We start from the raw sequence: 23,971 nt of genomic DNA on the forward strand, positions 1-23,971 counted from the left end.
CATTTTCTTTCTCCTTCTTCTCTACAACTTCACTCTCTCGTCCTCCCTCCTCTTCCTAATTCTCCTCCTCTTTCTCCTCCTCTTCCTTTCCCAACATCTTCCTTTCCTCCCTTCTAGCCATCATCAGCGGCAGCAATACATTCTCAGCCTCTTGTGGTGATGCTCAGTGACAGATTAGACACACTTGCACCCACACACACACACACACACACACACACACACACACATAGCGACACACACTCATTGCCCGCTGGGTTGATCCTCCCTCACAATAGAACCAGATTAATGTTCTCCTTGCAGCCTGATAAGCCTCCCTTTGTTTGTCTACCCATCAGAGACAGTGTGTGTGTGCGTATGTATGTGTGTGAAGCACAGTCTTTTATTTCAGACTTTTTGTATTTTTTGGGAGGAAGTGTCACCGTATGTATTGTCTGTGCGTATGTGTTTGAAAGCATTACAGAAGCTGGTGTCCTTTGTTTCGGTGTGTATGTCAGCATGTATGCATGTGAGGTGAGGCCGGGCGGCTCCGAGCCCTGTTTGTTTGTCATCTATAAAGGGGACGAGGAGCTCAGAGACAGGACGCGGGTGTTTGTGAGTATCTCTGGAAAGACAGATGGAGGAGCAAAAGCACACTGAGACCAAAATATTGCCTTAATATTTTTTCCTTTTTTTGACCTGAGGGGACTGTATCCAGGGAATTTCTTTTTTAAATCTGTTTTTCTTTCTTGATCAGTGCTGTTTGAAGAAAACATTATCAAATCTCTAGGATCGTTTTGTGGACCAGTTTTAGTGACGGCCATTTTTTAGCTCTCCAGACACTTAAGATGAAAACTAGACATCTCATTTCATTTAGAAACAAATTGACATTCAATTTAATTATCGTTTATTAATTAAAACAAGAACCCTAAATGCCCTCTTAATACATGATATTAAACTAACACCTTTAAATTGTAAGAATTGTAGAATTAAAAGGCACTATATTTACGCTTTGTTGTAAAATGCCAATGTAATATATTAATTACTCAGAGGAGTTATGATATCATAATTAATAACTTTAATTATGGCTGTGTTACCAGGGCCCTGTCACTGAGTGGAATGCAGCCATTAATCAAGTTATTAATAGCACCAGTGCTTTTCCTGTGATAACATGTAGAAAGGTCTTCTGTGAAAAAGGCCTTGCTATATTTAACCCAATCGTCAGAATAACATTTGTTATGTTATTATGTAGCAGATATGTTGCGACTTTACTTCTCTTTACAGTATGTTTAAACATATTTGATGATCACGTTTTGGCTTAAAATACATGCTGTTGGTGGCACGCTCAAGACTATAAATGCTGACAATGTCTCGCTAAAAATCCCCTGCTTTTGGTGGCACAATCACCATTTCAAATACCATTTGAAATGACACTGGAAATGCAAAGACCCATTAAAAAATGCACGGTTTTGGTGGCATAATTGTCGCTGGAAATAAAACAGATTTCTAGCTAAAAAAACACCCTAAGCCACAGCTGGATTCCTGCCGATATCCCTCTAAAAAACACAAGTTTTTGACGAGTCAAGTCAAGGCTGGAAATTCCGCCAATTTTCTGTTAACTTTTGGTGGCACAATCACAGCTGGAAATTCCGTTGATTTCCTGCGGAAACAGGATTGTTTTCGTGGTACAGTTGCTACTGGAAATCCCACTTTTTTATTGCTAAAAATTACCTGCTTTTTGTAGCAAAATCATGGCTGGAAATGCCGCTGATGTCCTGCTAAATATCACCTGCTTTTGTTGGCACAACTGCTGCTAGAAAAGCTGCTGATATCATGATACAAAACATCCGTTTTTAATGGCACAATCAGGGCTGGAAATGCTGCCAGTGTCTCACTAAAATCAACCAGTACTGTTGTTTGTTAGTCTTAAACAATGGTGCAGCTTTGCAGCCACCAGCCAGGTGTCAGTCCTTTTAGTTGCTGTAGCTGTATGTGGAGCAGGAACCCTGACGAGGATAAAGCCTCCTCACTCGATCTGGCATTGACACTGTTTTGATTGCCTTTATGCATAGAAATTGTAGATGTCATTGAATTCAAAGTTAGACATCAAAGAAGTCTATTTCTTATCTGTTCCCTACTTCTTATCCAAAGAAAAGTATTATAAGTTCAAGAGTCAAATAGCTGAATGTCAACATTTCCCCAGCATCAGATTGAACCAAGTTCAGCGGAGTGCAGGGGTCTAAGTAAATGCAGAGACAGTAAAATAAGTACATAATCTTATTATATCAATGTCCCACTTTAAACCTCATGTGGAGATAAATCCAGCCCGCACATGCAAAAAAAAGAAAAATGTTGTCTTACATCTCCGTCTCAGACTTCAGATCAAAGAGGCATGTTTGCCATTTTAATTTCAGCTTCTTGTAGCAGCTGAAAACCAATAAGAGGAAGTGTGGTGCAGAGAATGCTGCTCGCGCTTTGCCGACGGCGTTTCCGACACAAGGCAGTTAAGCAAACAGTGATTCTCTATCTCTCTTGTTCACAATCACTGCATTCGTGACTACGTGTCTGCGTGTGTGAGAGAAATAAGTAATAAGGGAAAACTGAGTGTTTAATGAGAATATGTATTCATGAGCCGACAATTGCCAGGGAAATGGAGTACATGGCCACAGGGAAGGTTGTTATCAATGTTTGTCTAAATATTTAATCTCACTCAACTTCTCATTTCATACATTATCAACTAAGACACATCCACTGGTAACATTAGGAGAACGTGTGTGTGTGTGTGTGTGTGTGTGTGTGTGTGTGTGTGTGTGTGTGTGTGTGTTGGGGTTAGACAGGCTCAGCGCTATACTTAGAGTGGTTATCCTTCCACATGAGCTTAGCATGCTCACCTGTAACCACATACACCCTCTCTGTCTCCCTCTAACATACGAGCTCATACAGGTTTGTGATGTAACAGGTCAGTTCACTAGTTAATCTTGTAGGCAGTCACCGGGGAAAAGGAGAGAGGAAACACTTGAGCATTTGCCACTTGCCAACAACAGGCATCAGAAGATCATTTGTGTTGGTGAAGACAGCAACGTTGATGTGGTCGGTCACACGGAGACGACATGAGAGAGAAACCCCGGAGGCCGTCCTTCAAGAGGGTACACACGGGGAGTGTGTCTGTGTGTTTGTGTGTGTGGTGGTTGGCTGGGGTGTGTGTACATATCGCTCCATCTTGTGCCTATGTTTGTGTGTGTGTCTGCTCGTTTGTAGGTACATGGAGAGAAATTGCGAGAATGCTGAAATGTTGCGGCTAAACCAGTTCATTTCAACAGAATCACCGCAATTGGTGGATTTATTTGTGGAAGCAAAGGAAATCTGCGCAAATTTTCTGCATCAAGTTCAACTTTGGTGAAATCGACATGGCAAATTTGCACCTTTGACCAGCAGCAACCCAGCCGAGGAAGGGCTGAAGATTCTACATGGAGGAAGCTACTGCAGCTCATTTGCTGTATTGCACCATTTACTTTCATTTATTTACCACGGTCAACGTGACGTCACAAAATCGCTGCCATCTTTGTTTGGGGAAAAGGGGGGCAGTATTCTCTCGTCTGTACACTCAAGTTCAAGTTTAATTTCACAACCTTGAATTACATCCTTAATTACAGAATATTGAGGCCAACGTGGCCCTTGATTACTTTGAAGCCCTTTCTGGTGATTCTAAGGCAAGATATGGGAGGAAACGCGCCCCCGCACTTGCTAGCATGACATGGTTGGTAACAAATGGATGCCTTGGGTTGTCTAACATGATACCACATACCTACAAGTATGATTAAAGTACTGTAAAGTACTAAAGTAACTGGCCAAGCCTGGGCCTATAATGACCACCAAATTGCAAGACCAAATGTATCGACATAGAGTAATGGTATTACTATTATTCCAGTATTATACGACTTGTAAGACTTCTCACACTTGGGGGACCAGGGTCTGTTTTGACACTCCCATCTGTGATCATGTGATCCTTTCTGATGGCCGCCAGCCACCTTCTCCTTCAGCTGGTGTAATATGAAACTGAAGGTTTAAATTTTCGGTCTTGTTAGTTGTGCACAGGAGCTTTATAGCATGTTGGCATTTTGATGTCACAAAGAAAACCATCAGATAATTGCTTTTTCAAGCAGTTCTTTGCACTGCTGCAGACAGTATCAGAAGTGATCTTTTCCAAAGCAACAGCAGAAAAAGTTGAAACTAAGAATCTCTTTTTCACATAGTATTACAAACTGCTCAATAGAAAAGCAATTGGTTTGTAGACAGTTTTGAGCTGATGGTAAAAATGCGCCTTTTAAATACAATGTGTGAACATAGTGCCTTGTTAGCAACCAAACCAACCAGCTTGCAAATTGACAGTTAGCAAGCATTTCTGAGGTTTGCTTATTCCCTCTGCAATAAGACTGTTTATTGAATAAAAGTATGTACAATCATGAGAACAAAATACCAGAGAGAGAATAAACAACATAGTCCAGAAAAATTTGACTGTTGCCAGCATGTCCCAGACAAGCAGCAACATCTGGGCTGAAAAATAAAGCAAATGCGGAAGTTCCTCCAATGGCCACCAATGGCTCCAAGAATGAGATGGCGATGGCCAAAAGCCCTCAATGCCTGACCTTTACCAGATTGGAGAGGCAGTCTCATTTTTAACTCATCTACTGGCCTATTTTCAGCCTCTAAAATGCAGTTGGCTTTGTGTGCACACAGTTGTAGAGGCTGTGATGTCACTCAGCATAGGCTTTTTATACACTGACTGCAAAAACTAACAGTACACTAGTTTGGATATGTGAATGAAATATCCCAATCTTCCCCTGAGGATTCTGTAAAAATGCATCTTGTCTGAATCTCATGGGTATGTTATCCAGAATTTCTAAGAGATTATTCAAGCTGTTGTTTGTGGGGAATTACTTTTATATACATGAGTCAGAAATTTTAATGTAGGAATACATGAAAACATCTACTGATGTGTTTCCTGTATTTATAGTCTACTTTATGTGTTTGTCTGGGTTTCTTTTGACAAGATGTGATGCATTTCCTGTTTCCCCAGGCGGCGCTCAGGCAGAAGGAGCTGGAGAAGAGCGTCCAATGGGCTCAGGAGAATGACAAGTCGCTGAAACAGATCCAGGACGCGCTGGCCAACACCGACCGCCACCTCACTGCCTACCTGGCTGACCATATCGACGCCCAGCAAATACCACAGGAGGCTCAGGTAGCCATCAGTGTGTGTGTGTGTGTGTGTGTGTGTGTGTGTGTGTGTGTTTAAGGGCTTAGAAGAATGAAAGGTGAGCCATTATACCTGGACTATTGTGACAGATTTCAGCACTGTCAGAGACAGCTGTGTGGACAGGTATAGAGAGAGAAGAAGGACAGCAGTGTGGAAATATACTACGCAGATTTTCCATGTATGTGTGTGCGTGTGTGTGTGGAGTAACCCAAGAGAGAATGGCAACTGCTCTTTTTCTCCCCGTGGTCCTAATTAAGCCTGGAGCTGCTTTGGACACGGACAGCCAGAGCAAACACACACTCACACACACACGCACATGCACATGCGCATACACTATGCCTCTGTCTTTTTGTCTCTTCCTCTAACTCCGTCACCATATCTCCTTGCTTTATCTCTCTGACACACACACACACACACAAAGCCTCCAGATGAATCAGATGGTAGATCCTGAAATAACGACCTGAGATGATAGAATAAGTGATGGAAACGGAAGAGTGTGTGTGCGTGTCTGTGTCTGTGTTTGTGTGTGTGTGTGTGTGTGTGTGTGTGTCTGTGTCTGTGTCTGTGTCTGTGTGTCTGTGTGTGCGTAAGGAGGGGATGGCGAGATTACCTCCACGTGTGTTGTAGACCACAAGTGCAAAGGATGACTCTCACACACACACACACACACACACACACACAGGAGGATGAGAGAATGATTGGATTAGAGTGGTGTGGATGAGCATATGTGATTACAGGGCACTTGGTATTTAAAAAGAGAGATGGGTGACGAAGGCCAAGTGTGTCTGTGTGTGTGTGTGTGTGTGTGTGTGTGTGTGTGTTAGAGAGAGAGAGAGAGAGAGAGAGAGAGAGAGAGGATGACAGATGATTAAACTTTTGAGCTTCCTCTCCTTTCTCCTTGATGTCTCCTGCCCCCTTGTGGTCGGCAGAGGGAGGTACACTTTCAATCCACTTAAACTTTATTGGCTTTAGTTACACTTTGAGAACAAATCTTTTTCAATTTAGTAACTCTCTATACTTTATAATAATGATATTAAAAAAAAACATGTGTGTGTGTTTAACAGAAAATCCAGACGGAGCTGAGCGGCCATGACGCGACCCTGGAGGACATGAGGAAGAAGAACCAGGACAAAGAGCCGTCCCAGAGGATGATGGGACAGATAGACCTTACCCAGGTACACACAGAGAGATGGACACACATGGTGTATAAACGTGCAGCCAGTGTGTCCTCAGCTCCTTAATTAAGCACCTTGGACTCCCTGTAACCCTTAAAATCATATTTTTTTGGGTCTGTCTTACCGTTAAACAAACAAATTCAAGATGGGGCCTGAAGATTTGCTAGTCAGCGTAAGAGAGATCAGTTGAACTATTAGCAATAAATCCTGGTGTCTTGTCAGGAAGTGTAAATGATTAATGAAGGTATCCCAGTTGTGCCAGCTATGTGTAACATAAGCAGGAGAGGTGTGTGTGTGACCCTCCGCCAACGAATTGATCTGAGCAGGTGGATACAAAATCCATTGGAAACACGGAAGATGCTTCTGCCTCTGCAGTCTGCACTTAACTGTCTTGTTATTTATTTATTTATTTATCTATTCATTTATATCATTTACTTAATTTCCCAACTGATGTGCCCTCCTTCAGTACCACAGCACCAAACCTTTTTCCCATAGCTACTGCCCAGCACAAGCGCTCAGCCTGTTTTTGATGATCTCTGTTTTCCTCTCACAGAAAATGCTGACAGACGTGTGGACGAAGTTCCGGCTCTTCCAGAAGCCAGCAAACTTTGACGCTCGGCTGGCCGAGTGTGAGCGCTTGTTGGCTGGGGTCAAAAGTCAGGTGGGGGTGCTGGACATTCGCAGTGTGGAGCAGGACGTGGTGCAGTCGCAGCTGGATCAGTGCATGGTGGGTTTGTGGCAGATAAATGGATAAATGGATGGTTTGAACCGATGTTAAGCCCCATGCTGTCTGTATGTGTCCAACAGAAGCTATACAAGGTGCTGAGTGAAGTGAAAGGGGAGGTGGAGACGGTGATAAAAACAGGCAGGCAGATCGTCCAGAGGCAGCAGACCGAACAGCCCAAAGAGCTGGACGACAGGGTGACCGCCCTCAAGCTGCTCTACAACCAGCTGGGCTCACAGGTTAGAACACGCACACATAGTTAGATACACATGATACATGTCACGTCACATTTAGATGTTGTCCTTTTTTATGTGTGTGTAGGTAACTGAGAGTAAACTGGAGCTGGAGAAAAGTCTGAAGTTGTCCAGGAAGCTGCGTAAGGAGCTGAACGGGCTGACGGAGTGGCTCGCCGCCACTGACGCTGAGCTGACCAGGCGCTCTGCTGTGGATGGTATGCCCAGTGACCTGGAGGCTGAAGTGGCATGGGCACAGGTATGAAACTCACAGGCAACTGTTTATTTGAAATCTCGAAATATAATGGGGAAAGTTTAAAATGGTCTATAGGAACATACACACAGAAATATAAAGTTCACACTAAAAATAGGTGTAATTGACCTTTAAGAATCTAATGTGTAACTTAACTCTCCTCCTGTGCCCTTTTCTTCATCCCATCAGTCCATCCACGGGGAGACAGAGAGGCGTCAGCCGCAGCTGCAGGCTGTGGTGGACCTTGCAGAGGCCCTCAAGGCGGTGCTGCGAGGCCACGGGGGCCTGGTGGATGACAAAGTCAGCCTGCTGCGCTGCAACTGGATTGCAGTGACATCCAGAGCAGAAGAATGGCTCAACCTGCTGCTGGTCAGAGACAGTAAAAAAACAGAATTTAAAACACCCTATGATACTAATTTGTCTGTCTTATCAGTGCTAAAATTAAACCAAACTATAAATAACACATTAGAAGTGTCACTGTTTGCAGCCTCAAGAAATTAATCCTTTCTTCCCTCTCTCTCTCTCCTCTGTCTCTCAGGACTACCAGCGGCAGATGCAGAAGTTGGATGGAGAGATAAAGGAAGTGAACGGATGGATTGACGGCGCAGAGAAAAAGATGGACGAGATGGACAGCCAGGGACCCAACGACGCTGTGCTTAAGGTTGTAATGTCTATCATTATGTATGTCGCGTTTAAGCTATGTTACTTTGTGTTTGTTCTCCACTAATTATCTGAATGTGTTTGTAGATTAGTTGAGAGGGAGGTCGATTTTGAGAAGACATGCAGTATTGCTTGAAAGTACAGATAAATATGCTGTTGTTATTAGCTGTGAGAGAGAGTGATAAGTCATTAATACACACTTATCTTTAGTTAGTTCCCTATGGGAGACAGCAAGTGTTCACTCCACAGTGTTGTTTAGGGCTTAATACCTTTTTAATTCAGTGGAACAGCCTAAAAAAATGCCTTTAATCTTGCCCGTCGATCCTATAAATTCAGATAGATGTTTAAAATAGGGACGTAATTTTCATCATTTATATCATAAAACATATTCAGGATTTGTCTCAAGCCTTGCTCTAGATGTACCTTGAACTTTAAACGATGCAGCTGCAGCTCCCAAGCCTCAGGAAAGACTTCTTCTTCTGTGTGTCTCTGTCTCACAGGTGCTGCGTGCAGAGCTGGAGATGACAAGGGGTAAGATGGAGGAGGTGAGGGCTCTGGCCCAGGAGCTCATGTCCACCAGGGGGGAAAACTGCCAGGCCCAGGTGGGACCCAAAGTGGAGCAGCTCAACCAGAGATTTGACACCATCGCACAACGCATCGCCTCTGGACTGGTAGGGAAAAAGGACAATATAACCTCTGAATACTATTATTTTAAAATTCCAACAGCAGTGACACATAGTCTGATACGACTGAGTTAATATGTCAGTCGTTGTCATTTTGACTCTTTCATCTTTCTCGCTAAATACTATATTCCAGCCATCCCCATAAATTTACTTCAAGCTCTCTCCAAACATACTCCGAGCTCACTAAATTTACTCCAAACTCTCCCTAAATTTACTTCAAAGTCTCACTAAATAGACTCTCTCGCTAAATGTACTTTAAACCCTCACTTAACAGGCTTCAAACTCTCACACTAAATTTACTTCAAACTCTCACTAAATCTGCTCCAACCTCTCCGACTAAATTACTTCCACTAATGATCTCTCTTTTTTTCATGTGTCTGTCCGCCCGTGCATCTTTGCCGTGGGTGTGTGCGTGCACGTTTGTGTGTGTGTGTGTGTGTGTGTGTGGCAGACGGCAGCATCGGCCAAGGAGCTGGAGCAGTACCACAGTGAAGCACAGATCTGGCTGGAGCTCCTGGAGGAGGAAGTCAAACAGGGGGAAAACCTTAAGGAGGAGGACTTCCAGGAGGACAAGGTCTCACACACTAAGATGATTATTTTGACTTCCTTTCCTTATTATATGTGCACCTCTAAACAATGTGTGTGTTGTGCAGGACTGTGAAGAAGGTGCAGTGAAGGAGTTACTACTGAAAGGAGAGAATCTACAGAAGAGGGTCCCGGATCAGGACAAGAGAGAGCAGATCAGACAAAAACACAACCAGCTCAACAGCAAGTACAACACCGTCAAGGTAAAACACACATACTATTAGAATGAAACAAAGAAGTAATGCAAAGATGCTTGTTTACTTTCTTGCCAAGGGTTAGGCCCCAGTCACACCAACACATGTCGCTACAGGGGCAACACCTTGGCAAAATATGTTAGGTAAAACAGCTTGGCGCACCTTTGGAGCGGGGCTGCATGTGCAACCAGGCAATGCAATGTTATTAACAGAAAAACAAACACAAACTAATCTCCTGTAGTCTTCCCATGGCTCGCTCTTTCTCCTTCTCTGCCTCTACATGAAACTATTACATGAAATTTGAAATCCCCCTTCCCCCACATACTCCATAGCTCTCTCAAGGTTCAACAGCTAACTAGCTAGGGAGCCAATTTACTTGCATCGCAAATGGTATTAAACTCACCAGAGATTCACCTGACTACTCATGCAACTCCATGCATGCGTTCAATGATAAGTATTTGAATAATGGGTGATCTTCATTGTAATTAAATACCACAAATATCAACTTTTTGTCTGCATTTGCCATCGCCCCACTGTTCCTTCTACATCTACTGACATTAAAACATTAGTAAACCTTGACTCTTGCTTGATTTGACTGACTGCCTGGGCCAAGTGTGACATTGATTTGTAGCGAGATTGTGCCTTGGACTCAAAAGTCAAGTATATTTTTACTTGAGCCTCTAAAATCCACTAGAAGAACATGTACGGCGCTAGATTTTTTCCTATGATCATCTGCTTCAGGCACGTTACATTATGTCACCTACACAGCTACATGTAGCTACATGCTAACGCCAGGGAAAGATGTCATCTTGGTTGCAGATGTTGTCAGTTTCTCCTTAATTTTAGATTGTACTCCTGCTGTAACACGTTGATTGTGTTAAGAGGCTTTTATTGGTGATTTTTTTAAGGTAGAAAGTGCTGTTATACTCCTTTACAGTCATTTTGGGCACCAAAATTTGGAAGACCCAGATATGATGACCACTCTGAGCAGACTGGGCTTTTTCTGAAGTGGGGCTGAAAAAGACAGGGGCTAAACAGAGCATCTCAGACAGAGGTGTTCCAGCACAGACAGTATGAACCTGAAAATTAGCATAATAGCTCCCCTTTTATCAAGAAGCGAGAGCCAGGAGATAGTTAGCGTAGCTTAGCATAAAGACTGAAAACAAGTGGAAACAGCTAGACTCGGTCAGTCTAAAGGTAACAAAAGTCTCTGACCGGCACCTCTAAAACTTGTTCATTAACATGTTGTGTCTTGTGTATGTGTATGTTTGTGAAGGACCTGCGTTTGCTGAGAAACCGGAAAGCGTTGGCCATTGCCCCCCAGTGGTACCAGTACAGGAGGAAGTCACATGACCTGCTGGCCTGGCTGGATGACATCCAACGCAGCGTGGACCAACTGCCTGATCCCCCTGAAGGAGAGAGGGTCAAGGTGATAGCACACACACACATTCATGCTCACATACATGATAAACAGACACACATGTGCATATATACATGTATGCAGAGACAGTAATATCTTTGCTTTTCTGCCATGTTGACAAATAAGCTTGATATCCAGCCTGCTGTTTATCTCTGCCTTCCTCGTCATCTCCCGCTGTCTGTCTCACACCTTCTGTGTCTTTAATCATCTCTCATTCTACGTTTTCCCGGTGACAGTGGAAAAACCTCTCTCTTCCCTTTGTTTATACCGCTCCTCTTCCCCCGCTTTTGGACAATGGGTTGGTGTCAAGGCTTTTGCAATAATTCACTTTCTGAGCAATTGTTCCAGGACATCATCCTCGTATCTATTTAAAGAAATAATTGCAGATCAATTTTTGTCCCCAGTAGAAGACTGCAGCTTTTATCTGTTTTTTTTTTTTTTTTGTGGCAGGCCCAGAGTGAGAAAGAGGCTAATTAAACACTGTTGTGTCTAGCATTTTAACATCAATAAATCATTACCAAAATATCTGTGAAACGGCAGTATAATTATTATTTATTAAAGCTCACTACAGCTGATGACCTGCACTCTGTGTTTTATTGTTTTATCATTTCAAAGTGCAGAATTTCAATTAATATTATTATTATAATTGGTCAAGATAAAAGAAAAAATGGCAATAGCATTTATAATAAATGTATTAGCAATTTATTAATACTTTATAGTACACTGTAACAGACTCTGGTTTACTGTAGTTGTAAGTGGATATAAGTGAAGTGTTAGTGTTAGTGAAGTGTGTCATAGCATAATAATAAACGCTTGACAATATACACAAATATGTTTTCATATATTATAATAATATGAATTTAATTAAGAAAAAGTGTTTATATGTTATACTTGTTACTTCTAATACTTACTATTTACTCACGAATACCCTTTTTTACAGTGTCGACTGACAAGACTCCATCTAAACTATTTGAAGATGCTTATACATATATATATATATATATATATATATATATACATACATATATATATATATATATATATATATATATATATATATATATATATATATATATATATATATATGTATGTATATATAAAAGTGGAAATAGACAAGTTTTTTTATTGCTTTTTCCAAACAGCCTCTAGCCCTTGCCTTTGTTGTTATTAATTCTCATTGATTGGTTGCGGCGTAATACTAAAGCTAATTTACTAATCAGTCCTCCCAAATTGCTCCTTGGTGGTTTTTGATTTTTTTTTTTTTTTTTTTTATTTGACCCAAGAAACTGGCAACACTTACCAAAGAATAGCAAAGGCAGAAACTGCGGATAGAGGAACAATCAAAGTAACCGTGGAATCTCCACCCATTTCAAGAAAAAATAGCGATCCGGTTGTCTTTGCGACAATGGCGCCAACAATGATACCACTTGAAACTCTTGGGAGGGGTTTAAAAAAGTTGTCTGTTTCCCCTTTAATGAGTGTTATAAACAGCTTCCACATTAGTTAGACTTCAGTTAAACATTGATACATTGATGGCAGCTCAATTTTGAATGTGTTGATGTGGGAAAAGGTTTGACGGAGAAACCATGCACTCCACCTTTTTTTCTGCCCCCCACCCTGACTGTGTGTGTGTGTGTTTCACTTTCAGATGATCACTATGACATTTCGCTAAGCGGACGTCTGACTCGCTTGCCTCAGACTCACCTGTCATTGCCGCACCTGAGATTCCTCGCTATCTGTCTGTCTGTCTGCTCATCTATCCGTCTCTCTGTCTCTCCATGCTTCTTTTCACGCTCACACCTCCCACTTCACACACTGCACTTACTCCTCTGTACTTATTTAAAAGGCCAGTGATTGTACTCCTTCTCAATGTAAATAAAGTCTGAAGGCAGTGTGCGCCTCCTACTTATAGCACCACGTCATGATTTTATAAGGATTGTTGAAATGGAGATACTATCAATTTACAGTATGAATCCGCTGTGTATGTTTGACACTTACAAACCATGATATCTTGTCTCTTTTATTAATGTGTTGTGTCTTGGTCTGAGTGTGTGCTAGTGAGTAATTTAATGTTTTATTATTTTTATTATGTATTAATTGTCAGTGTATGTGTGTGTGTATGAATGTGTATTATTTGACATCCACATGCCTCTCTGTGCTCACTCCCCCCGGGTTCAGCCAATAGCGAGTGACCTCCTGGTTGATTTCGTCCAATAGGAAATTGGCTCAGAGTTCGACAAGAAGAAGGAGGAGCTTAAGGAGGTGCAGGGCTTAGCCAATCAGCTCTCAGAAGCTGGAGCCGCCAATCTAGTGGAGCCCCGCCAACTCCAGCTCAACACGCGCTGGGTTGAGGTGGAGGGCAAGTTCATACCCTTCAAAAGACAATGTGTGAGTTTCAGTAGGCACGACTTCTATATCTACAGTACTAACAGAAAAAACTATACTAATCAGACCAGTTCATAATACTAATACTACTCTCTGAGATCTAAACATTTGATAGACAGTGTGCGAGACGTTCTAGGCAGGTCTAACAGTTGATTTCACTAACTATTAGCATGAGACTTGCTTGAAGAGCTTCTAATAACAACTATCTTTACTGAATCCCATTTGAAATGTGGTATGCAAGCTGCAGCAGGCTGTTTATAAATAGTTATAGAATCCTAAAGCCACCAAAATAGTGCAACAAAAAAAACAATTATGGCTTCATCAACAGTCAATGTGTATTCTAATTAACTGTGCAGTTTCATTTCTGAGCTGAGTGCAGGCTAATAATGATGCCAACACCTGTCATCCCATTTTGGGAATAACATCTATTGGCTATCTTGGCAACACTTAAATTAAAAGATTCATACCATTCATCTTCTCTATTATCTATCTTAAGAGCAAGTTAATAAGTGTATTTTGCAAAATGTAGGGAATATACTCGAATTAAGTTAGTTGAAGAAGACATTTCTCTACATTCTTCTATAGCAGGGATGCTTAACTTGCTTTGCCCAGAGGCAACTTTTGCATAATGACAGACGGCCAGGGGCCAGTTAATAAACAAACATTAATAATAGTCAGTGTATATAATAAATGAATCGCCTGTTCCTTATTTTTCGATGTCTGCTGTGTGTGGGGGGGGGTCCTCCGGAACTTTCTTTACAAAACAAATCCCTGTGTGAATCAGTTTATTTTAATTGTGAATTTGAAAATGATCGTCAGGACAGCTGGCACCCTACCGCAGGCCAAATCTGGCCCGTGGGCCGTAAGTTGAGTATCTCTAATCTATTGCAAAAAATGTCTTACGTAAAGGTCAAAGTCTGGTGTTATTCTATAGTCTATATTTTCTTTTTGTCAGCAAATCCCATTAAAACACCAAAACCCTACAATGTTTTAATGTCTTAACTTCTATCCGTTAGACAGGAGAAAATTGTGCTTACTTGGGGACTGTTTTGAGCTGCGGATTAATCCACATTTGGTGCTCTTGTGAGTATTTAGGGCAACATGTGTATGTGGGATTGAGTTAAATAAACTACAGTGTGTGTGTTCATGGTATGGAAGAACATCACCCAGTAGAGTGGCTCATTGATGTGTTTTTATTAGTTTTAAACAAGAGTGGAGCTCTACGGCACATAGGAAGAAGATATATCAGGCTTTGATACACACAATACTTGTATTACATACATTCACTGTTGGTCTCATAAGATTTGTTGACAATAAGAGAAACATTGGATATCACCAGACTTATCCTAACTCCTTAACTATTAGTGACGTACATCAAATACTGTTAGCCCCCAGTTACCTTAAAAAGATACTTAAGATTTAAGTCAGAATTAGACTATTCCCTGGAAAATAAAATGTGAGTTGCTTTTTTGGTTTTTCTTTGCTGCATACTCATTAACATGTCCTATGTATACATGTGAAGCACGCTCACATGTATGAATCTCATTGGTTGCTCTGTCTGGCTCTGTGTCACCGCATGCTGCCTCCTGCCAACCAATCACATTACACCCTCGCAGTTCCCTGATCTGCCAATCACTGAAGATGTATGTATCCTGTCAAACAATCACATGAATCAACTCACGGACACTTATACCACATGGTACCAGCTTGGACGAATCCACATCTGAACTGTCAGGGTTTAGACTTAAGCATTTCTTTGGACGCACTGAGAGGAATCATGAGCTCATATTTAGTGTTATCTTTGTGTCCCAAGAGACTGCAGACTGAACACACTCACTGTTTCTCAGTGATGATGTGCTCCAGTGTGGTACAGTAAGGCCTCTAAGCTGCTCCACTCGAGTTGTTTAGGAACTTTGGTACATTGCTTAAGGACTCTTGAGCAGTAATTGGTGCACTTCCTTTCCCATGGACTGCAGCATCACAACTTATGTAATACACATGCACTTCACTTGCAGCCTAGTCCCAAAAGAAAATGTTAACACTATATGTCTCTGCAAACCTCAAATAAGTTACATTTGCACATTTTATATGTATCATATCAACGTTTCTAAAGTGAGGTAATTTGATGGTTTATGTGTCACTTAGGTGAGACGGAAACTGACAACACTGGTTGCTTTTTGGCAACCTTTCATGGCATTTCCCACCAAAACTGGGGGGCTTTAGTGGCACATCCCGGCATTTCCCAGGAGCATTTGTGGCAGCAAACCTGGGCGTAATTTCTGGCATGTCACCCCGTTTCCCAGTGGCATTTGAGCCATTGAATCTGGGTGCTTTTCACCGACTCCGTCCCTGCTTTTCCAGCAGTTTTTGAGCCTCAGAAATCAAACGACAAGTTACAACTTTTGTGAGTTCAGTCCTGTAAGATTTGAAACTTTTACATGAACAAAATAGACTGAAATTGCAAATAAGTGACAAAAACATTGCAGTACTCTCTGATCTGCTTCAAGATGGTCAACAGTCATCATTGGTACCAAGGCTGCAGTGCGTTGCTGGATTAGCCATATTAGATTAGTCATAATAAAAATACCGAACCGAGTATGAGACGAAGCAACAGCCTCAGTGCACCCCAGTAAGAGGCCACCTTGCTGTGCCACACCTAACTGCACGCCAGCACCAAAATAGAGCCCTTAGTCATTTTCATCTCGTCTCAGTGCCTGAGCAGCAGTGAATCATGACATGCAGCATACTGTTAAGTCAGATGCTACAGTTTTGCTGCATATTCTCGCACAACGGTTTTACTAAAGACATAGTGCAGATGTGTATTCAGTCCAAGTGGTTGAGAAGAAAGAGAAGAGCAGACCAGATCATGAGAGTGGGAGCTATTTTGAGTTTCCTAATATTTCCTGGCTTAGTATTATTTTGGTCAAAACAGTTTTTGTATCTGAAAGAGTGGCGACATCAGGCATTTCCAAAAAATGCCCACCTACGCTGGTCCAGTTTTAAAATGCTGGGAAGGAATCAGTATTTGCTGGCAGTCTAGACAAAGACATCTAAACAAGACGAGAATAACTGCTTGAGCCAAACTTTCTCTTGAAAGTGAGACATTTCTGACCGACTAACCTGGGAACTAAATCTAATTCCCACACAGTAACAGGCCGCTTTATTGTTTCCCTGCCAATTTTATTTAATTTGAGAATGTCTTTTCTGAGACATGCTACTTAAAGCCTCTCCTTCTCATCGCCTGGATCTGCTCTGCTCTCATATCTCAGCAACACAGATTGAAATCACAAACACACGCACACAATGTCAAAAAAAGGCTCCACACGAAACATTAAATGTGTGAGCAGGTGGGTCTATGTGTGTGAGGTTTGGGCCTTTACTATGGATGTGATGAATTCAATGAGAGATAATGTGTGAGTTTGTCACACTGGGTTAAATCGCTGAGTGCCACCCTAACACTTAAAAGAAAAAAAGTATTAAATCAGCAGTCTTTCCCTATAATGTTAAAGGATTAGTTCACATATTTATTAAACAGTACTCAGGCATCCGTATGTACGTTAAAGGAAAAATTGGTCACTGTGTTCATTCCTCCTGTCCATACTGGCTGTCCCTTCTTTTACTTAAGTGTAAGACATGGGGGACAAAAGCCACAGCCCCAGGTCTGTGTAAAAATTCAGATGTAGTAGATAAATAATTGAGTGGGAATCATTGGAGTTACGTCCTGTTTGGTACCAAATTCTGTCCTTGTGTTTCCACAGACATTACTTATTTACTCAGCTGCAGTGGAGGGATAGCAACAAAAAAGGCATTTGGTACTTTACTTTTATATGAGACATTTTTAAATCCTTTACTCAAAGGGAGATTATGTAACTTTTACAGAAGAAATTACAGTTTTCTTCTCACAAAAGTCAAACTCAGAAGCAAGAAGACACCCTTGCTCTTATAAGTACTCTCATGAGCAAAAGTAAAACATAAAAGTACTTGTTATACAGCAGAATGCACCATATCATTGTTAGATCATTAAATGTTATGTTGCTGGATCATTATTATTGAAGCATTCACATGTTAACAGCATTTTCCTGTCGTAGCTTTAGGTGGAACAAATATTAACTACTTTGTTGACTGTTGGGTTGTAACAATGTATCATACAGCATCATTTGTATGTAAAATCTTAATTTGCAAAGTAACAAGTAACACCAGATAATTATAGTGCAGTAAAAGTATAAAGCAGCAGAACATAGATACACTAAATTAAAGTACAAATACTCAGAATTATACTTAAAGGGACAGGTAACCCCCAAATCAAAAATACCTATTTCTCCCCTTAACTGTAGTGCTATTTATCAGTCTAGATTATTTTGGTGTGAGTTGCCGAGTGTTGGAGATTTCGGCCGTCGGGATGCCTGCCTCCTCTCCAGTATAAGAGAACTTGATGGCACTCAGCTTTTGGTGTTTCAAAAAGTCAACTGCAATGTTTCTTTCTCGAAGTCATGACCCAGTTACTCACTCACTCACTCACTAGCTTGTGAGCGTTTCATGAAGGAACTTCATGAAACTTCACTTTCTTTCAACTGAACTACACCTGCCAACTGTATCTCCATGCAGTGGTGGGTGTAGTTTGGGTGAAAGAAAATAGTTCCTACATGAAACTGCTCACAACAAGGTCTGCAGATTACCTTGAGTAACTGGGTCATGATGTCCGGTAAGAGACATTGCTGTTGAGTTTTTTAAATGTATTTTTTTGCCATCTAGTTCCATTATAGACAGACAGACATCTCTACGACCGATATCTCCAGCACTCAGCCACTCACACCAAAACAGTCTAGACTGGTACATAGCACTTAAGGTAGGAGGAAAAATATGGACTTATGATTTGGGGCTAAACAGTCCCTTCAAGTACAGTACTTGGGTAAAGTAGTAGCTTTCATTGCACATACGGGCATGTGAGTGTTGTTTTAAGACAGACGTGAAAAAATGTGAACCTCTCCTTTAACCACCTAACAATCATCAATTTAATAGCTGATCAGATCACATGACACTGTTGTTCATGGAATTGTAGATGTCTTCGTGAACTCTTTTGGATTGTCATTGACAAAACAACTTAAGCACAAAGTCAATTTAGTAGCTTTTCCTTAACCAGTTAATGAACAGATATTGTAGCAGTGAGTTAAATATTAACAGATTAGTTTGGAGGATTACTATAAAAGTTAAGGGAATAATGACTCACTTTTTTTTGCAGAGACTTGGATGAGGAAATCAAAACCACTGAATATGAAGCTGAAGCCACTTAGCTTAATTTAGCATAAAGGCTTAAGGCAGTGGAAACATTTAGTATACTGTTGATCTGGCCATAGTTATAAAACAATTTCAAATTAACCTGTAACATGTTGCTTGTTTTATCCAAACAAAAACTAAAGAGATGTGCTAAGCTAAGCTAAGCTAACTGGCTACATGCTCTAGCTTCATATTTAATGCAAAGACATGCTAGTGGTATTGATCTTCTTATCTAGCCCTCAGGAAAATAGCAAGCTATTCCCTTAATACGTGCGCCACTACTCTTTGTATTTCACCCAGCTGAAATCCAGTGTGACACAACTCTCCGTCTGCAGCAGACACAATGCTAATATAGTCAGCAGGGAAACCGGGACATACTAAACTCTGGTCTTCCATTTCACTTCATATGGCAACTACATGCGTTACAAACTGGGGTATGGAGTTTGAAAGTAGACTTTCATCAGGCTGGGAGAGTTTAACGAAAGATGCTGTCAAGTTGCATTGTGGGAAATGTAGGTTTTTAGTGTCTGACCCTCACTAAAGACCAAAAATCAGTATATCTTGGTCTCTGCTGTCTCAGTTTTGACCATTCTGTTTTTTCTTTGGGTCTTCAAACTTTATGGAAGTGCAACACTGAATCTCAGGTGATTCCGAGCTATTTCTTTCCTGCCAAATAATTAGACTATTACTAGACTGAACAGCTATACCCCCAGCTAGTGAGTGAATCAGCTTGTGCAATCCACCCCACCTGTTACAGAGACTCTTACTGCCACATCAGGCAAAAGCAAAGGAAGGATGCTAATAATACCAATTTGTGCGTTTTATTGTGGGATAATTTAACGAGAGAAGTGATTGCCCAGATGACAAAGAGGTGAAATGGACAGAGCTGAGTGTTAGTGCCCCGGTACCTCTGCAGAAGACGATCAGTGGTAGAGGTAGTTTCATTTGCCATGTTGAGTATTGTGTATCATGGTCAGAGGAAATACACATTTTTCTTTCAATTGCTGTTTTAAGAGTTGCTTTATAACCAAAGCTTAAATAAATTAAAGTTGAGTTAATATGATCATGATATACAATAGGGATTAGTAATGTGTTTGGAGAGGAGTTTCACTGTGAAAGGTTACACGGTATCTGATGGCCTTGAAACAATCTGGTGCTTCATTTGTCAAAGTTTAGAATTCATCATCAAAAATGTATCGACAATAATTAATTAATATAGGTTTTTTTATATCATGAAAATGTGTCCTCTATCGATCTGATTGAGATTGACCTCATGTATTTTAGAATTACTTCTAATGTGGAATTTCAGTGATGTCCAGTAAACTTATTTAACAATTTAAGCTCCAGATAAGTTTCTTGAAAATCCAAATATTTTTCCCCATTAAGCTAGCCATTATATGTTGCCTGGTTAGAGAGATTAACACACATGATTTGGAATACTTAGTTTTTTTGTATGAAGTCTTAGTATTTTTTTTTCTGATCCACCTCTCTGCCTTGTGTGTTTGTGAATGTGTTGGTGCTTACACCCTCCTTTGCGTGTGTGTGTGTGTTTGTGTGTGGGTGTCCAGGACTACCTAACAGAGCTGCAGGCGTTGCTGCGTTCGGTGTCAGAGACGGACTTCAAGCTGAACTCTCCTGAATACTGGTCTGCAGCTTATTATAACCTGCCTCAGCAACAGCACTGCCTGAAGGTCAGCACTGCTTTGGTGTTTCTGTCTGAGAGCACCAGACAACATTTCTCAGGAAATAATGTTATGTACAGCTAATTTTTAAATTATTTTGTTGTTCGTGAAATATCCCGACTTAAGAAATAACCAAAGTACAGTACAGTACAGTATGTGGTGAGAGGAAGCACAGTCAAGTCTTCACTGCTGATAGAGAGAGGGTGAGATACTGGGCTTTGATGCTGATAAGAGAGAGTCTGTGAACTAAATGCACGTTCAAAGAAATAGTTTGACATTTTCGGAAACATGCAAATTTGCTTTCTGGCAGTTAGATAAGAAGACTGATACCAATCTAATGTCTGCCAGTTAGCTTAGCTTAGCATAGCAAGACTGGAAGCAGGGGGAAACAGATAGCCTGGCTCTGTCCAAAGGTAACAAATTCCACCAACCACACAGGACGTGAAGGGGAGCATCGACAAGTTGCGAGGCCCTGTGGAGGGAGCGTTGGCCCGCAAAGAGGAGATGGTGTCTGGGGCTCGGCCTCTGGAAGGTCAGAGGATCCAGGAGACGGCCACCCTCCTCAATACCAACTGGGACAAACTGAACAAGCTCTACCAGGACAGACTCAAGTAAGGAGGGGCTGGAGGGATGTACTGTACATGATTGCATGACTATTGACTCATTTTGTGCCTACCTTTGATTGAAAATCTCTGTGTGTTTGTGTGTCTGTGTGTGCGCACATCAAGGCGTTGGCAGGATTGCAACTCCAAGTGGCAGAAGTTTGTTTCTGATCAGAAGGCTATGGAGGAGTGGCTGAATGATGCTGAGAACACTTTGAAACTGGCTGAGAGTGACCCAGCAGGACAGAGACAGCACCTCAGGGTAACACACACACACACACACACGCACACACACTTAACCAGAGACACAGGCATTTCTGTACAGATATAAAGAAAATGTTTGCACACACAAGGCTAATTGTACCCAGAAAGCTGCTGAGTGTATTCCAGCTGAGTCTGAGTCATATTTCGTCTCCAGTGTCCACCAACACAGCTGAAGCGCCCTTGAGCAAAGCACACAAGTCCAGACTGCTTCTGTCGGCACTTTCATCTTTCTTTTTCTTAGTTTTCTGCCCAAACTGATTATACAAATTCCCCACCACAGTATGATGAAATAGCACATGACATGACCTGACAAGATGTGACATATCATGGCCTAACATGACATATGAAGACATAATTTGGCACACATGATAACAAAATGTGTCATCACAGTGAATGTATGGTCTATTTGTGTGCAACATCACATTATAATCTCCTGTACATGATAAATACAAAACAATTACAAGAAATGCAACTGCAGATGGAGTGAAATGATTGGTTGTTAGGGATTTAAATTGACCAATGGGTACAAATGATTTGAGTTTTTAAGTACACTGTAGGGCGTGCACGTGTACGGGGCGTAGAAGCTAAAAGCTCTGGGAACTTTAAGTGTAAGCCAGTCACTGGAGCGCTAAGGGCCAGAGGTTCAGTGCAATAATGAGGTGATATAAGGTGGCAAATCTCCAACAATAGCTTTATAAAGAAAGAGATGCCAGTGCATGTCACGCGCCTCTGCCAGAGAGAACCACCCAACCTTGTTACTCAAGGTACAATGGTGAGTACAATAATTATCCCCACAGATGAATCTGAGGGCAGGGGGATACGCAGAGACTAAAGGGTTTATGAGTGGAGTTCACCCTGAGGGGAGCATGAATGTGTGTGCAACATTTTATGGCAATCTTTTGAAAAATTGTTGAGGTATTTAAAACCATCTAACAAGAAGTACAAGGGTACACATTTATAGTAAATAATGTATAAAACAGTATGAATATGTCAACATTTGGTCAAATTTGCAAAATAAAGTTGTAGTGATTGAACAAAATTGCAAGGTTGTAAAAAATTCACAGGGGTGGCTTGAGTTTGCGTTAATTGCTGCAGTTTTGCCATTGCAACATCCTTGAGGGGGACCGAGTGGTGTGCTAACTCTATCCACATGAAATGGAGTAAAGTGTCGACTCATTACTACCCTCCTCTGATAGCATGACGTGATGAAACATGACATGTCAAGATATTGATGGACATTTTTTTGATATTGCATGACACAACAACACCTAAAATAACATGCCAAAAAAAGATGTGAAATGATATGACATCACCACAACACATTTAGTTTCTGTGTGTGGTCAGTAGCACACACATTGATACAGACACACACACGCTGGCACACAGATGGCAGTTGTCAAGAGGAAAAGGCAGTGAGTGTCTGACAGTGCAGTCAGCCTCAATACAAACAGAACTCTTTCCTTTTTTAGACCTTATGTAACAATATTATGTCATCAATTTGACATTTGAATGTTACATCAACCCCAAAAAACTGAAATTGAAGGATTATGAAAAGCAATTTAATACCAGCGTAGAACAATAGGCTTTTACATCACCACCACGACTTAGATGAATAATGTATGAGGAATCAGATTCACAGAGTAGAAATGTACGAGCCGTTGTTTTCACAGATGTGCCGCTGAGTTGACTTTTAGTTTGAGTCGCGGCGGTTAAACTGATGCACTCAACCTTGGATATAAGGCATTGTTATGCATGTGTTGTGTGTGTGTGTGTGTGTGTGTGTGTGTGTGTGTGTGTGTGTTTGCATCATCAGATATGCCCAGTCCACTTTGGGCTGCATTGATCAGCTCTCAATGTCCACCTGCACAGACGAGGATACAGTGTCCAAGTGCCACTCAAGTACCAACCTGTGTGTGTGTGTGTGTGTGTGTGTGTGTGTGTGTGAGAGACAGAGAACCATCTGGTACCTCAAATCACAAACTGCCACCTGAACCAATCCTGATCCCCCACTAACACACACTCAGACATAGAATTGGCACTGATACATTTATGGGGGGCATTGTATTGAATTATATTAACTTGTGGAGACTTACCCTAACCTTAAATGGTTGGTTTATTTAAAATAAAAAGTTTTTTTTAGTACTTAAGAGCATTTAAAGGCATAATTCAAGGTTTTGGGAAACAAGTTTATTGTATTTCTTGACAGATTTTGATGAGAAGAATGATATCAATCTTATGTCTCTGCACTAAATATAAAGCCTGTGGACGATTAGCTTAGCTTAACCACTGGCCAGGTCAAGAAGTTCCAGTATGTAGCTCCCAATAAAACCACAGATTGTCACTTTAATGTGACTTTAACCTCTCCATTTATGTAGGTTTAATCAAAACAAGATGTAACAGATTAATTAATTTTTGACATTTGGACCAAACCAGGCAAGCTGTTTCCCCCGTTATAGGTCTCTATGCTAAACTAACTAAGATTACCACCTCGTGGCTCTAATTTCAGTCATTTTTTCTTTCTTTTTCTTGGGCTTGTCCAAACACAGCCAGCATCATACACACTGCCACTGTTTGGTTACTTTATTGTTCTTGGAATTCAGCTCCTAG

The 23,971-nt window shown here is 41.2% G+C and overlaps 1 protein-coding gene across 18 annotated transcripts in view; it reads left to right on the forward strand.

The window, feature by feature from the left end:
- The window catches only part of dmd (dystrophin), a 376,736-nt gene that overhangs the window by 259,273 nt on the left and 93,492 nt on the right, over positions 1-23,971 (forward strand). For 16 of the 18 annotated variants that reach the window (XM_078165601.1, XM_078165594.1, XM_078165599.1 and 13 more), the window contains 15 exons: positions 5,054-5,215; positions 6,295-6,405; positions 6,959-7,132; positions 7,213-7,368; positions 7,451-7,621; positions 7,805-7,984; positions 8,154-8,276; positions 8,776-8,946; positions 9,410-9,532; positions 9,612-9,746; positions 11,014-11,166; positions 13,375-13,545; positions 20,385-20,507; positions 20,937-21,109; positions 21,227-21,362. In XM_078165601.1, coding sequence (XP_078021727.1) covers positions 5,054-5,215; positions 6,295-6,405; positions 6,959-7,132; positions 7,213-7,368; positions 7,451-7,621; positions 7,805-7,984; positions 8,154-8,276; positions 8,776-8,946; positions 9,410-9,532; positions 9,612-9,746; positions 11,014-11,166; positions 13,375-13,545; positions 20,385-20,507; positions 20,937-21,109; positions 21,227-21,362 — 2,262 coding nt within the window. Of the gene's footprint in view, positions 1-5,053; positions 5,216-6,294; positions 6,406-6,958; positions 7,133-7,212; positions 7,369-7,450; positions 7,622-7,804; positions 7,985-8,153; positions 8,277-8,775; positions 8,947-9,409; positions 9,533-9,611; positions 9,747-11,013; positions 11,167-13,374; positions 13,546-15,047; positions 15,186-20,384; positions 20,508-20,936; positions 21,110-21,226; positions 21,363-23,971 lie in introns of those variants that run through there. The other 2 variants (XM_078165603.1, XM_078165609.1) reach the window with 2 other exon arrangements.

The sequence above is a fragment of the Epinephelus lanceolatus genome, chromosome 24 (assembly GCF_041903045.1).
Source record: "Epinephelus lanceolatus isolate andai-2023 chromosome 24, ASM4190304v1, whole genome shotgun sequence".
NCBI classification, from domain to species: Eukaryota; Metazoa; Chordata; class Actinopteri; order Perciformes; family Serranidae; genus Epinephelus; species Epinephelus lanceolatus.